This window comes from Balearica regulorum, chromosome W (assembly GCF_011004875.1).
Source record: "Balearica regulorum gibbericeps isolate bBalReg1 chromosome W, bBalReg1.pri, whole genome shotgun sequence".
Classification (NCBI taxonomy): Eukaryota; Metazoa; Chordata; class Aves; order Gruiformes; family Gruidae; genus Balearica; species Balearica regulorum.
The window spans coordinates 17,549,595-17,564,393 of NC_046219.1; the positions used below are offsets into that span (position 1 = coordinate 17,549,595).

The 14,799-nt window shown below is 44.1% G+C and overlaps 1 protein-coding gene and 1 long non-coding RNA gene across 2 annotated transcripts in view; both read left to right on the forward strand.

The window, feature by feature from the left end:
* The window catches only part of LOC104630680 (5'-AMP-activated protein kinase catalytic subunit alpha-1), a 54,268-nt gene that overhangs the window by 21,246 nt on the left and 18,223 nt on the right, over nucleotides 1–14,799 (forward strand). Inside the window, exon 2 of the mRNA XM_075739004.1 lies at nucleotides 31–172. Coding sequence (XP_075595119.1) covers nucleotides 31–172 — 142 coding nt within the window. The remainder of the gene's footprint in view (nucleotides 1–30; nucleotides 173–14,799) is intronic.
* LOC142599247 (uncharacterized) lies at nucleotides 2,984–13,999 on the forward strand. Its single transcript, XR_012832876.1, has 3 exons — nucleotides 2,984–4,057; nucleotides 4,479–4,686; nucleotides 13,526–13,999. It is a non-coding gene; the product is annotated as an uncharacterized LOC142599247 (long non-coding RNA).

Here is a 14,799-nt window from a genome sequence, read left to right on the forward strand (position 1 = left end):
TCTGACTAAATACTTCCTTGTTCCTTGCAGTTGGCAAACATGAGTTGACTGGGCATAAAGTTGCAGTGAAGATCCTGAATCGACAGAAGATTCGCAGCCTTGATGTTGTAGGAAAAATCCGCAGGGAGATTCAGAACCTCAAACTCTTCAGACATCCTCATATAATTAAACTGTAAGTTTTGCTTGCTATAATCAAATCTATTTAAGCAGTAATCTCTTGCTCTCACTGATCTGAAATGTTTAAAGGGCAATATTATTAGCAGTATATTGTTAAAGTAACAAGTTTCAAAGTATGCAACTATTTTCAGTGTATTCTGTAATGCATTTTCACAAAACTGATCTTCTCTGCAGGGCAGAGAGCTTCCATTAGATCTTTACTTAACAAATTCTTAGGGCAGGTATATAAAAGGTAGTGGCGTGTTATAGTAACATCCATCTTAGTTTTTTAGCTGCTGCTTTTGTATTCTTTTTTCTGGTTATATTTGATCTTTTTTTCTGCTTAGAAACTGAGTTAACAAGATTGTAAATGGCATTTCTATAGTAAGTTTATTGAGTTGTCTTTACTCAAAATATTTTTTAGGGATATGTTCAGTGATCTATGTTTTCCCTATGTAGATGGTGCTCTGCAAGGTTTTTCTGAATGAAAGATGTGCAGTCTGTTAAATGTGATCTGATATTTCAGAGTTCTTCAATATAGCTGCTACCACTTGTCTAAATATATGTGATATTTACAGCGTGCCTATTTATATGTGTCCTGGTTTCAGCTGAGAGGGTTAATTTTCTTCATAGTAGCTAGTATGGGGCTATGTTTTGGATTTGTGCTGGAAACAGTGTTGATAATATAGAGATGTTGTTGTTGTTGTTGAGCAGTGCTTACACAGAGCCAAGGCCTTTTCTGCTTCTCGCACTGCCCTGCCAGAGGGATGGCTGGGGGTGCACAAGAAGTTGGGAGGAGACACAGACAGGACAGGTGGCCCAGACTGACCAAAGGGATATTCCATACCATATGACGTCATGCTCAGCTTATAAGGAGCTTGGGGGAAGAGGATGGGGGGGGCGGCGGCGGCATTCGTAGTGATGGTGTTTGTCTTCCCAAGTAACCATTATGTGTGATGGAGCCCTGCTTTCCTGGAGATGGCTGAGCACCTGCCTGCCCATGGGAAGTGGTGAATGAATTCCTTGCTTTTGCTTTGCTTGTGTGCGCAGCTTTTGCTTTCCCTATTAAACTGTCTTTATCTCAACCCACAAGTTTTCTCACTTTAACTTTTCCAATTCTCTCCCCCATCCCGATGGAGAGGAGTGAGCGAGTAGCTGCATGGTGCTCAGCTGCCATCTGGGGTAAAACCACGACAATATCTTTGATCAATAGTTCATCAGCAGAGTTTGGAGTATAATTAAATATGTCCCAGACTTGACTCCTTATATCTGGTCTGAGGAAATAAATTATAAATGCTGTTGACTTTTTTACTTTTCCTATAAAGTGAACCTGCACATCTAGAGCATGGGTGACTTTCATTGTTAATTGTGGCGTTGGAGTTTAGCTTTTTATTGGCAGAGTATGTTCTTAAGACCACACTGTTCCTGACAAATGCCATCCCTACACACTCCTTTCATTTGGCAATAGCACTTACACTGGAGCTAAATCAGATTGTGTCAGATCATCACACTAACTTCTTCAGTAGGTCAGTTTTCAGAAGACTATTGAGCTAATTTGTCTGGCTGCAGGACTGCTATTGCTGTCAGTTAGAATTCATGAGTGAGTTCAAAGCATGTACCTGTAGCCAAACAGGATAGGAAGTGTCAGTGTACCAACTGAAATATGGGGATGGAACAGGAATGTGTACTTCTGGTGCTGGTAAACTTTTAAGTCAGCTTAACAGGTTTCAGGTGACAATTTCTTTCTTGGGGAATTATGGGGAGAATTCTCCTGCATGTGGAGAGAAGGGACAAGATGTAGGAAATGATGGAAAAATTGATGGATCCCCAACTTTTCAGTTGGCCAGCCTGCATTTCAAAAGCAGAAGAGTTATTAGCCTGTATGTAAATAGCATTTGAGCTATAATTGATACTGTTGTGTAGGTAGACTTGCTGGTAACTTAGGATCGTGCTGCTCATGCTGTTCGTTGGATTGAGGAACTGCTAGATAGCAGCTAGAGATATTTGGGATAAAGGTAAACAGATTAATTCAGCTGAATATTGCAAATTAGACATTGTCTAATTTGGAACATTGCCATGCTTTATTAAAAACTTCATACAATGCTTTAGCAGTATATACAGTTGCAAGCCTGCCTCAATAAGATTTTCTTTCTATACCATGCTTTAAACAAACACCTTTGGAGCATCTCCTCTTGTGGTTTTTGACCTCTAGCAATAGAATGCATCTTGTTTTCCTATGTAAAATTGCCTCTTTGTGCATTCTGGTCATCTGTGCTGTGTTGTTTGATAACTTTATCTATATTATAGGTATGTATTCCACAACCTCCTCTTCCATATCTCGAAAAATGAACTGACCATAGAGAAGTGTGGTTGGTTGACCTTGGCTGGACACCAGGTGTTGACCAAAGCTGCTCTATCAGCTCACCTTCTCAGCAGGACAGGGAGGGGAGAAAATAAGATGGGAAAAAATCTCGTGGATCAAGATAAAGGCAATTTAATAGAGCAAAAGGCCGTGTGCGGAAGCAAAGGAAAAAACACAAAAGGTTTATTCTGTACTTCCCATCAGCAGGCAATGTCTGGCCACTTAGCAGGAAGCAGGGCTTCAGTGTGTGTAGCGGTTGCTCCAGAAGACAGATGTTGTGTTTAATAAAAACAAACAATCAAAAAAAAACCCCACCCCACTAATGCCCCCACTTCCTCCTCCTTTCTCTCAAGTTCTTATTGCTGAGCAGACATCATCATATGGTATGGAATATCCCTTTGGTCAGTTTGGGTCAGCTGTCCTGTCTGTGTCCCCTCCCAAGATTTTGCCCACTCCCAGCCTACTGGCGAAGGGGAGGAGAAATGTTGTAGAGACAGCCTTGATGTGTGCTGGCACTGCTCAGTAGTAGCCAAAACACTGGTGTGTTATCAACACCTTGCTAGCTACCAATGCACAGCACAGCACTATGAAGGCTGCTGTGGGGAGAATTAACTCCATCTCAGCCAGACCCAATACAAGAAGCATGGCTGAGTCTTCCAAGAGGCTGAAAACATGTGAGGTGCAGAATGGCTCATTCTTCTCAGTGATGCTGAAAGGTTTATCTCCCAGCATTGTTCAGTATCTCGCTATCCAGAGGATGGAAAATCACTGTGAAGATCTAAACTGTAAACTGTTCCTCATGTTTGCCTGAAGCATGGAGCTCATTGATTTCACAACTATGGGAAAGGTCATTAACAGTAATGCTGTTAGAAATGAGGTTGCACTGTAAGTTTTGGATTAAAATACTATTTCTGTAGAGTGTCTTAGCCATGGCTTCAGAATGTTCATACTTTCAGTCAAGGTATTTGAGAGAAAATTAGTAAAGCATCTTGGACTATAAGATGTTAGGTAAAGTTAACTTTGAAGATCTCATGTTGATAACTGCCTCAGAATAGTATTCAGGTTATAGGAATGTTACACTATAATACTAAGTTGTTAAAATACACATGCATATATATGTGCACATACATTCACCTGGTGGTGTGGTTTAGCCCCACCTGGCAGCTAAGCGCCATGCAGCTGTTGTCTCACTTCTTTCTGCTGCTCCCCCCCCCCCCGGGCATGGGTTGGAGAATCAGAAGAAAAAGGTAAAACTTGTGGGTTGGGATAAGGACAGTTTACTAGGAACAGCAAAGGAAGAGGAAAATAACAACACTGATAATAATAATATACAAAGTGAGTGATAACACAATGCAACTTGCTCACTGTCCAGAGCCAATGCCCAGTCAGTCCCTGAGCAGCAGCCCCTCCTCCCTAGCCAGCCCCCTTTATATACTGAGCCTGAAGTCATATGGTATGGAATACCCCTTTGGCTAGTTTGGGTCAGCTGTTCTGGCTGTGTCCCCTCCCAACTTCTTGTGAAAATTAACTCTATCTGATGTGGTTTAGCCCCAGCCGACAGCTGAGCACCACGCGACTGCTTGCTCACCCCTCCCCCGGCGGGATGGGGAGGAGAACGGGAAAACAACGGCAAAACAACGGCAAAGCCTCGAGGGTTGGGGTAAGGGCAGGTTACTGGGACAGCAAGGGAGAGGGAAAACAATCAACAACAGTACTGATAACAGATAGTAACAATGGGTGATAACAGAAAACAATTTACCGATCCAATGACTGACCAGACACTCATGCCCATCCCAGAACCAAGCTGAAACCGCACCACCCCTCCCCTCCCCGACTAGCCCCCTTTTATGGTGAGCATGACATCACATGGTATGGAATAGCCCCCGGCCAGCTTGGCTCACCTGTCCTGGCTCCTTGTGAAATTAACTCTATCCTTGCCAGAACCAGGACACTATCCCAGCTGAAAACCAGGATACCTGGATAGTCTGAACTCATTGCTGTCTATGCAGTTCAAGAATAATGTGTCTCAGTAAGCTGAAGCGTGTCAAGTTTTCCCCCTTGTCTTAGAATCAGCATTTTGAAGAACATTTCAGTTCTGTACTGTATGTGTGGTTTCAATTTTTTTATTTTTTTTTTTACAATTGGGATATCTGTATACTTAAGTTGATGTGCGGAAAATCAGACTCCACAACTGGGAAAGCTGTAAAGTAGGTATGTTTATTCAGCGCTGGGCAGCACGGGGGGTCATCCCACCAAAATCGTGCGTACCTTGCGGCAATTCCCTTTGAATTTTATACAACAAAATGTTACATATTCAAAAAGCACCTATACATATTCATGATCTTTCCGTGGAAAGGCGGTCTTATTACAATGAGTTCATTTCCATTGTCTCTGCCTTTAACTCCTCTCAGCTGCGCACGCGCAGTGCCTCTTGGTGGTCGTGGGCCGGGGTCTTAGGGATGAAGGCCGTATGTCTTCCTCACTGTGCACTTTTCACCTTCACCACAAAACTTACTCAGACCGGTTCCTAATTAGCAGAGAATCCTCCGTGTTCATTCCATTCTGATTTACTACCTCCTTATCTTGCGATTGGTTACAAAAATGCAAGCAGAGTGAAGGGTCATCTTGACCCTTCCTTACGCTAGTTCTTGTTAAAACATCTTACGTAAGGGTTAAGATTATGAGATATGTGGCTTAAGCTAGTTAATGGTCCTGCTATTTCCCTTAAGTGTTAGTTCTCTCTATCAACCCCCCCTTTTCAAAAAGGTTAGTAAATTCGTTTACTACAGCTAATACAACGACTCTTTATCTAATACTTTCTCAAAATACTTATTTGATTCTAACCTTTGCCTTAGTTGATATTTCTTCCATTCGCTGTAAGAATTCCCCGTCTTTTGACAACACCCTAAAGCACATCGAACTACTACACACAGAGCTATAAACAGGATTATAACCATAATTGTCATAACAAACAATTGTTTCAACCATGTCAAATTCGGTAACCAGGATGTTAATCTTTCCACTAAGTCACTAAACCCCCAAGATGTGTTATCTTGGGCCACTTCATGCAAGATTTTGTTTTTTTCCCAAATTTGAGATAAATCCTTTTCAGTCCTTTTGTCTTGGTTGACATAGGTACAGCAATGTTCACCAATAACCGTACATAAACCTCCTTCTTTAGCAAAAAGCAAATCCAGCCCCAGCCTGTTTTGGAGTGTCACCTGTTCTAGAGAAGAGATTTCTTTTTGTAGAGCCGTGAGCGCATCAGCTGTAGCATTATTAATAATTTCCATTGTAGCCGAAATGTTGACTAAGGCCTTTTCTAATTCACTAACCCCCAACCATGGGATAAACCACCTCGCAAAGCTATGAAAGCTGGTTGGTCTTTCTACTAAAGGGTTCCGTTTTCCCCGGGTTTGATGGGCCACGGGTTTCATATAAGTTCGTAATAAACCGAGTGTGCCTGAACTAGTTAAGTTTTGTACAATAGTAACGTTAGGAACTATAGTCCCTATAGCGCATTGACCTTTCCACCCTAAGGGCAATACTTTGTACCCCCACTTCCCACAGATCCAGTACCATCCCTGACCCACAGGGGTGGGCCAGCCTTTGGGGGTACTGCTGACGTGTCTTCGAGTCTGGTTGCTATTCCACATATTTGCACCTCCATACTTGATATAACTTGTGCAATTAGGGTAAGCCCCAACAAAACTTGTATTTCCACATTTTTTATCTGTGCTATTCCCTCCCGTACTCTTTGTGGTGTTTTCCAGGTAGCACCTCTGGACACAAGGTACTTCCGTGGTCTCGTTCCAGAGTATGCTTAAATCTATCTGCCACTCGAGATTCCTTTTTGGTATCTCCATGTATTCTGTGAGGGATATATTACTAAAGGCCTTGGCTATCTCCGAAGAGTTGGGAAAACTGGTGGCGACCACCGGGTGGCCCTGTCCTACGTTTGTGGGCAATCGTGAGCAAATCCAGCAATCAGACCAGTTCATGGCATTAGCAATTTTGTCATGTAGCTGCAAAAAGGCATTATTCTCCCATGCCTCAAGTCCCCCTATTAGGCTTACAGTCAGTGTCGTGACAAGGTAAGCTTTCCTTGCTGTACTTGCGTGACTCTCCATGGAGATTTAGGTGCCTTCTTCACACAGGAGTGGTGAATCCAGGCATTCTGTTCCTTAATCTTTATTGCTGTGAAGGATGTGAGGAGTACCTGGAATGGTCCTTTCCATTGTGGTTCCAGGGTCTTTTCTGTAAGAGACTTCACATATACATAATCTCCAGGTTTTATGTTATGTACAGGTCCATCCAAACCCCTGCTTCGAGTCCCAACCACATGTTTTTCAATTCTGCTGAGTTGTTTGCCTAATGCCACCATGTATGAAGACATAATTTCCTCCCCTGCTTGTGTGGACATCCCTTTCTGTATTCCATAGGGTCGTCCATACAAAATTTCAAAAGGACTCAGCCCCTCCTTTGCTCTTGGCCTGGTTCGTATGCGCAAAGGAAGAGACTGAGGCCAGGCCAAGTTAGTTTCCTGTCCCAATTTCACAATCTGCTGTTTGATTAAGTGGTTCATTTTTTTCTACTTGGCCACTCGACTGAGGGCGATATGGGGTATGAAGCTGCCAATCTATACCCAAATGGCGGCTAATTTGTTGTACTGCTTTTGAGATGAAATGTGGTCCTCTGTCAGAAGATATGGTTGCCTGAACCCCAAAGCGTGGTATTATTTCTTGTATTAATGTTCTGGTTACCTCCCGAGCCTTGGCCGTCCTGGTAGGAAATGCCTCTGGCCAATCTGAAAAGGTATCAGTTAATACCAATAAATATCGATACCCCCCTTTTCTTGGGAGTTCTGAGAAATCAATCTGCCATTGTTGCCCAGGCCCGTTGCCTTTCCCAATTTGGCCCATTTCTGGTTTGGGGGTATTCTTGGGATTAGTCTGGAGGCAAATATCGCACTGTTGAGTTACTTGCCTCACGGTGGTGTATAGATTCCTAGCTACAATCTCTCTAATCAGGTGTTTATATAGAGCTTCTGCCCCCCAATGCCTCTTCCTGTGTTCTTCCCTTATCAGAGACCATGTTAGATAAGAGGGAATGATTAGTTTCCCTTGTGGGGTGAGAGCCCACCCCTTGTTATTATACGACCCTTCTAGGTCGACGATAAGCTTCTGATCTTCCTTAGTATATTTTGGCTTACCTTCTAGGGAGATTTGCCCATCAGGGACCAAAGCCCCTTCTGTTTTTACCTTTGTTTTGGCTACCTGTTTTGCCTCTCTGTCCACCAGCTCATTTCCTCTTTCCAACTCCGAGTTCACTTTCTGGTGCGCCTTAATGTGCACGATTGCCACTTTCTCAGGGAGTTGGACTGCCTCCAACAGCTTCAGGATCTCCTCCACATGCTTGATGTTTTTGCCTTGTGAGTTCAATAATCCTCTCTCCTTCCAGATTGCTCCATGCGCATGCACGACTCCAAAGGCATATTTTGAGTCTGTATAGATATTTACAGCTTTGCCTTGGGCCAATTCCAAGGCACGGGTCAGAGCAATTATTTCTGCCTTCTGCGCAGAGGTATTCATGGGCAAGGACCCTGACTCTATTACTTCCTGGCTGGTGGTAATGGCATATCCAGCATGTCTTTTACTGCTTAGGACATAGCTGCTTCCATCCGTGAACCAGTTTTCCATGTTTTCCATAGGACTGTCTCTCAGGTCCGAGCGGCTCGAATATGTTGCCTCGATGGTCTCCAGACAGTCATGATGCACTGGTTCTCCTGCGTTTCCACTGAGGAAAGAGGCTGGATTGACAATGTTAGTGACTACAATCTCCACATCATCTTGTTCTACCATTATAGCCTGATATTTCAAGAATCTTTGTGGGGAAAGCCAGTGTCCACCTTTCGCTTCCAGTACTGCAGATACTGTATGGGACACTAACACAGTCATTTTCTGGCCCAGGGTGAATTTTCGGGCTTCCTGGATGTTTAGTACTACAGCCGCGACCGCTCGCAAGCATCCAGGCCAGCCCTTTGCAGTTGCATCCAATTGTTTGGAAAAGTAGGCAACTGCTCGTCGGTACGGGCCCAGATCTTGCGCTAATATTCCTAGGGCAATCCCCTGCTTCTCATGGGAAAAAAGGAAAAATGGTTTACTCACATCTGGGAGTCCTAAGGCTGGGGCCGACATCAGGGCCTTCTTTAGCAGCTCAAAGGCCTGTATGGTCTCTTTGCTCCATTTAAGGGGTTTCTGCTCAGTGGTTGTTAGTGCGTACAAGGGTTTAACAAGCAGTCCATAATTATAGATCCATAGTTGGCACCACCCAGTCATCCCCAGGAAAGTTCGTAACTCTTTCACTGTTTGTGGTCTCGGGGTTTGGCATATTGTCTCTTTTTGGGCCTGTCCCAAAGTCCTTTGTCCAGCACTAATTTCATAGCCCAGATAAATCACTTTGCGCTGCATTACTTGGGCCTTTTTCTTGGATACCCGGTATCCCTGGAGCCCCAAAAAATTTAGCAGACTCACCGTCCAGGCCATACAAGTGTCCTTTGTCTTGGTGGCAATCAGGATGTCATCCACATATTGTAACAGCTTCCCTTCCTCAGGCGGGGCCTCCCAAGACTCAAGATCTTTTGCAAGTTGATTACCAAATATAGTAGGGCTGTTTTTGAACCCTTGTGGTAACACCGTCCAAGTAAGCTGAGCTTTACGACCGCTTTTAGGATTTTCCCATTCGAATGCAAATATTTTCTGGCTGGCTTTATGGAGAGGGAGGCAAAAGAAGGCATCCTTCAGGTCTAAAACGGTAAACCAGGTTAGCTCAGGGGTCAGCACAGTTAGCAAGGTGTATGGATTCGCCACTACCGGGTAGAGGTCTTCAGTTATCTTATTTACAGCCCGTAAGTCCTGGACTACCCGGTATGATCCGTCGGGCTTACGGACAGGTAATATGGGAGTGTTAAAGTCGGACTCACATTCCTTTAGTAATCCTAGTTGTAGAAAATTGTCTATCACTGGCCGGATTCCTTCCTTGTCCTCCTTCCTCAGGGGATATTGTTTAATTCTTACCGGCTGCCTGCCTTCTTTGAGCCTGACCTCAACAGGTGGGGCATTCTTTGCTCTTCCGGGTACATCAGTGGCCCATACCCCAGGGTATACCTGGTTTGTGATCTCCTCCCCGATTTTTCCTCCTGTGGAAACACTAGTTAGTGATAAAATTATTTGGATATACTGCTGATCATTTACCTCCAGAGTAATCTCTCCCTTTTCGAATTTAATTATTGCACCCAATTGCTACAATAAATCTCTTCCCAAAAGCGCCTTCAGGGAGTTGGGCATATACAGAAATCTGTGAATGCCCCATTGTTTTCCCAGTTTATATCTCAGAGGCTCACAAAAATATGCCTTTTCACTTTGGCCAGTTGCCCCTTTTACCATGATATAGTCATTTCCCAGGGGCATCAAAGCTTGGTTTAAAACCGAATACGTTGCCCCTGTGTCGATCAGAAATTCTATCTTCTTTTGTTCTTTCCCTAGCTTCATTATAACCAGTGGATCCGCTAGGGTAGATTCCCCAGGTCCCCGTCAGTCCTCCTTCACATGGGCCACTATCCCTCTTTTCTGATTGCTTCGTCCCTTCCCCTTATTTCCCTGCCTTTCTGGACACTCATTCTTCCAGTGACCAAATCTTTTGCATAACGCACATTGATCCCTGTCTAATCGAGGCGGTCCTCATCTGGGTTTTCTCTCTTCTTCCCTGACGACCACTACCACCCTTCTCTGTCCCCGTTTGTAATCTTCCTCTCTATTGCTGAACACTCTCCATGCCTCATCCAACAATACTTCCAGGTTCCTGCCCTCTGTGGGACGCAGCTTTTGAAGCTTTCGCCTAATATCCCCTGTAGACTGGCCCAAAAATAAAGAAACTAGTTGTTGTATTCCTACCTCTGACCCAGGGTCCAGGGGTGTATTACGGCGCATTATGTCCCTCAGTCGATCCAGGAATTCGGATGGTGACTCGGAAGGCCCTTGTTTAATTGCATATAGTGTTGACCAATTTATGGTCTGGGGAATGGCTCTTTCCATTCCTTTTGAAATCCATCCCTGATATGCCCGCAATTTCTCCATATGGGCGGACCTATTCGCATCCCACTTTGGGTCCTGAAGGGGGAGGTATTCTTTAACGTCTCCTCCCGCGACTTTATAATGGTCCTCAGCCAGATCCCCTGCAGTTTTTAAAATCAATTGTTTTTCCGTCTCGGTCATACATTCTAACAATAATTGTATGTCATTCCAATCGGGGTTGTGTTGCTTTACGATAAACTGAAAATGTTTGGTCACACTCACCGGATCGTTCCTGTAATCCTTAGCAACCCTTTTCCATGCCTCTAAATCGATTGTGGAAAAAGGTACCTTGATCAGCATTGTCCCACCATCAGGTCCTACTGCTTCCCGGAGAGGTGCCTGCAGGACCATCAGGGCGGGCTTCTGCCTAGTACGGGAGGATACAGGGCTAGTCGGGGGAGTGGAGGTTCCGTCCGAGTCCACATCCTGCGCCTGCGATCGAGGGGGAGGCTTAAACAAATCGGTTAGATCTTGTTCTAGTGCCTGACGGTTTTTTGTTTACGTTTGTACATCTTTGTCCAATACTACATGCCGAGCAGCACCGCTTCAGCTTGCCTTTAAGTTCCTTGTTACTCTCTTTCAAGGGCAAGTACCATTGGGTCCTGTGGTGGCACCATCCCACAGTCCCTTTGCCACTCCGGATGATTTCGGAGGGTGAAAAACATATCTGCATATGATACTTCATCCCATTTTCCTTCCCTTCTTAAAAACAGCATTAATTGCAAGATAGTGTTATAATCAATTGACCCATTCAATGGCCATTTGGCTCCATCTTCTAGTTTGTACAGCGGCCACCACTGATTACAGTACTTAATAAGGGTCTTCCTGCTCTCTGTGCCTCCAGTCCCAGCAATTTCCTTCCAGTGAGCAAGTACACAGCCTAGGGGACTCTTTTTTAGAATGCCTCCCTGGGTATTGCCCATCCTAATAATTTCTTTTTCCTTGAAATTCCTTCCAAACTCTTTCCAGCTACCTTCTCTATCCCGTTTTAATTTCCACGCAAACCTCCTCTTACAAATCCCCACGGTTCTCTTTCAATCCTTTTTCCCAGACGTCCCCAAATTTCTGGGATTAGGTCTTTTGGTTTTTTGGGTTGGTTGGGGTTTTTTTGTTTGTTTTTGGTTTGTTTTTTTCTAACACGCAAACTTTCCTATTTTGGATTCTTGATAAGTCCTTTCCCAATCACAAAGCTGGGGATTTTGGGAAAGCACTTAGGACATTCAGCTTTCTGCCTTCCAGATAAACAATACCACCTTTCCTTACAAAATGAACACTCTAACAAGACCCAGGCCAAATGCCAATTTTCGCATAATTTGTTAGTAAGCCCACACACAAAACAAGGAATCACCCTCCATCAATATGGGGGTTTAAAAAAGGTATCTGGGACAGGTTGTTCCCAATTTAGGGCTACTATCTGTCCAGTTGGTGTTAAATACACTCTTCTTAATAAAATCTGCTCCTCTCCCCTCCTTATCCAGTTCCCTCCTTCGTTTAAATACTCCCAAGGTTCGAGCCCAAACCACTGAAGGAGTAACTCTCTCCATCCTGCCACTTCGATGATCAGCCAGGCCCCCGATACTTAGGAGATTGACTAAACACCACAGCAGCCCAACTTACACATATCAAAAACATTTACAGATCTTACAAACGTTTCAGACGCTTTGTCCGTCTCTGGCCGTGTTCCTCGCGGAATCACGGAACCGCAAATCAGGACTCCCACTCGCTTCACAGCGGCACTGTGTCTCAAACACACACACACTCGTGCTTTTAACATAAAATACCCGGGCGTTTCATAGATAAATCATACAGTTCACGCTCTAGTTGTTATCCCTTCAGCAGCTGCATACTTTGAGGCTCGCTTACCCTTCTCCTGCTTCTTATACAGTCATTAGCAGGTCCGTCCTGGCTCCCGATGCCGGGATGCAGCGATAACCTCGGATTCACTCGATCTACTCCCAAGATCGCTAGCGGCCGCTCTATCGGTCAGCGAATCCCCCCTTTCCTTAGGGTACCCTCCTCCCATACGGGGACTATGCTGTACACCAGACGTCTCTGCGCGATTTACCAGCGGCCCCGGCCAAGCGTGGGCGTCCCCTACGACTTACTGGCCCCCTTGTTAAACATACCGTTTATCCACAGCTTCAGGAGGTTGTTGTCTACTCCCGCGGTGAGCGGCTGGGAGTGGAGGCTCCTCCGAGAGAAGTGCTCGGGGCGCGCCTAGGAGCGTCCGCTCCACAGTCGATCCCGCAGCCGAGCAGAGTGTCTCCTGCCTGGCTCGCCAAAATGATGTGCGGAAAATCGGACTCCACAACTGGGAAAGTTGTAAAGTAGGTATGTTTATTCAGCGCTGGGCAGCACGGGGGATCATCCCACCAAAATCGTGCGCACCTTGCGGCAATTCCCTTTGAATTTTATACAACAAAATGTTACATATTCAAAAAGCACCTATACATATTCATGATCTTTCCGTGGAAAGGCGGTCTTATTACAATGAGTTCATTTCCATTGTCTCTGCCTTTAACTCCTCTCAGCTGCGCACGCGCAGTGCCTCTTGGTGGTCGTGGGCCGGGGTCTTAGGGATGAAGGCCGTATGTCTTCCTCACTGTGCACTTTTCACCTTCACCACAAAACTTACTCAGACCGGTTCCTAATTAGCAGAGAATCCTCCGTGTTCATTCCATTCTGATTTACTACCTCCTTATCTTGCGATTGGTTACAAAAATGCAAGCAGAGTGAAGGGTCATCTTGACCCTTCCTTACGCTAGTTCTTGTTAAAACATCTTACGTAAGGGTTAAGATTACGAGATATGTGGCTTAAGCTAGTTAATGGTCCTGCTATTTCCCTTAAGTGTTAGTTCCCTCTATCAAAGTGTAGTACCTTGAAACATTTGTTTTCATCCAGTTGCTACTTCCTGTCTTCTCAGTATTGTATCTGAATTTTGACTGAAGGTTTATCAGTGTGACTTTTCTTGTTACATTAAAAATCAGTCACTTCTGACTGCTGTAAGGGGAAAAAATTAACCAACTTTTAAGTAAGGATACACAGAAAATATATCAGTGTCTTTAAGTAGGGAGTTTGGCCATAAACTAGTTATTTCAGAACTTTTTTCAAACTTAAAGTATAATGATAAAAATATAACCACCAGAGTGTCAATACTCTTAAATACTAATGATAAATTTAGGTCTCTTTGTAAAATATAATTGCTCTCAACCATCATGAATTATTTTTATTTTTTTTTAAGTCTTGAAGTACACTTTCTTTTTATTTATGGCAAGGCAGGTGTGGTTTTTTTACCTGTTAAGATTGAAAGGAGTATGCTTTTGAGATGCTAGCAAAGTCCTTTTGAATTCCTTCCTCACTGCACTAAGATGTCTGTGAGGCAGCACTGTAAATGGCTTCATGAAAATCATTTGGACTAAAAATAGTCCTCTGAAAGTACGAAGGCTGATCTTCGTGGTGGGAAATAAAAATTCCCTGCTAGTCTTGTGTTGTCGTTTTGCCCCAGCCAGCAGCTAAGCACCGTGCAATCGCTTTCTCACTCCTCCTCCCCTACAAGGGGATGGGGAGGAGACTAGAAAAAACAAACTCGTGGGTTGAGATAAAGACAGTTTAATAGGATAACAAAGGAAGAGAATAACAGCAGTAACTAACTACAGCAGTGCACAAATGCAATTGCTCACCACATGCAAAAGGAAAATAAAACAATCTGACACCCAGTCTGTTTCCAAGCAGCAAATCTGCCTCCCAGCTAACCTCTCCAGTTACATATACATGAAGCATGACGTTATATGGTAGGGAATATCCCTTTGGCCAGTCTGGGTCAGCTGTCCTGGCTGTGCTCTCCCAGCTTGTGTACCTGGCAGAGCATAAGAAGCTGAAAAGTCCTTGACTTAGTGTAGACACAACTACTATCTCACAACTAAAAACATCAGTGTGTTATCAACATTACTCTCATACTAAATCCAAAACACAGCACTACATAGGCTACTAGGAAGAAAAATTAACTATATCTCAGCTGAAACCAGGACATCTTGGCAATGATGGCATCACATAGTGAAAGGAGAGGAAATAGCTTCTGAAAAATATTATCATTTCAGTAGCTGTAAATTGGCTGATAAATTTTTTAAAGTATACTTTTATCTGACTCT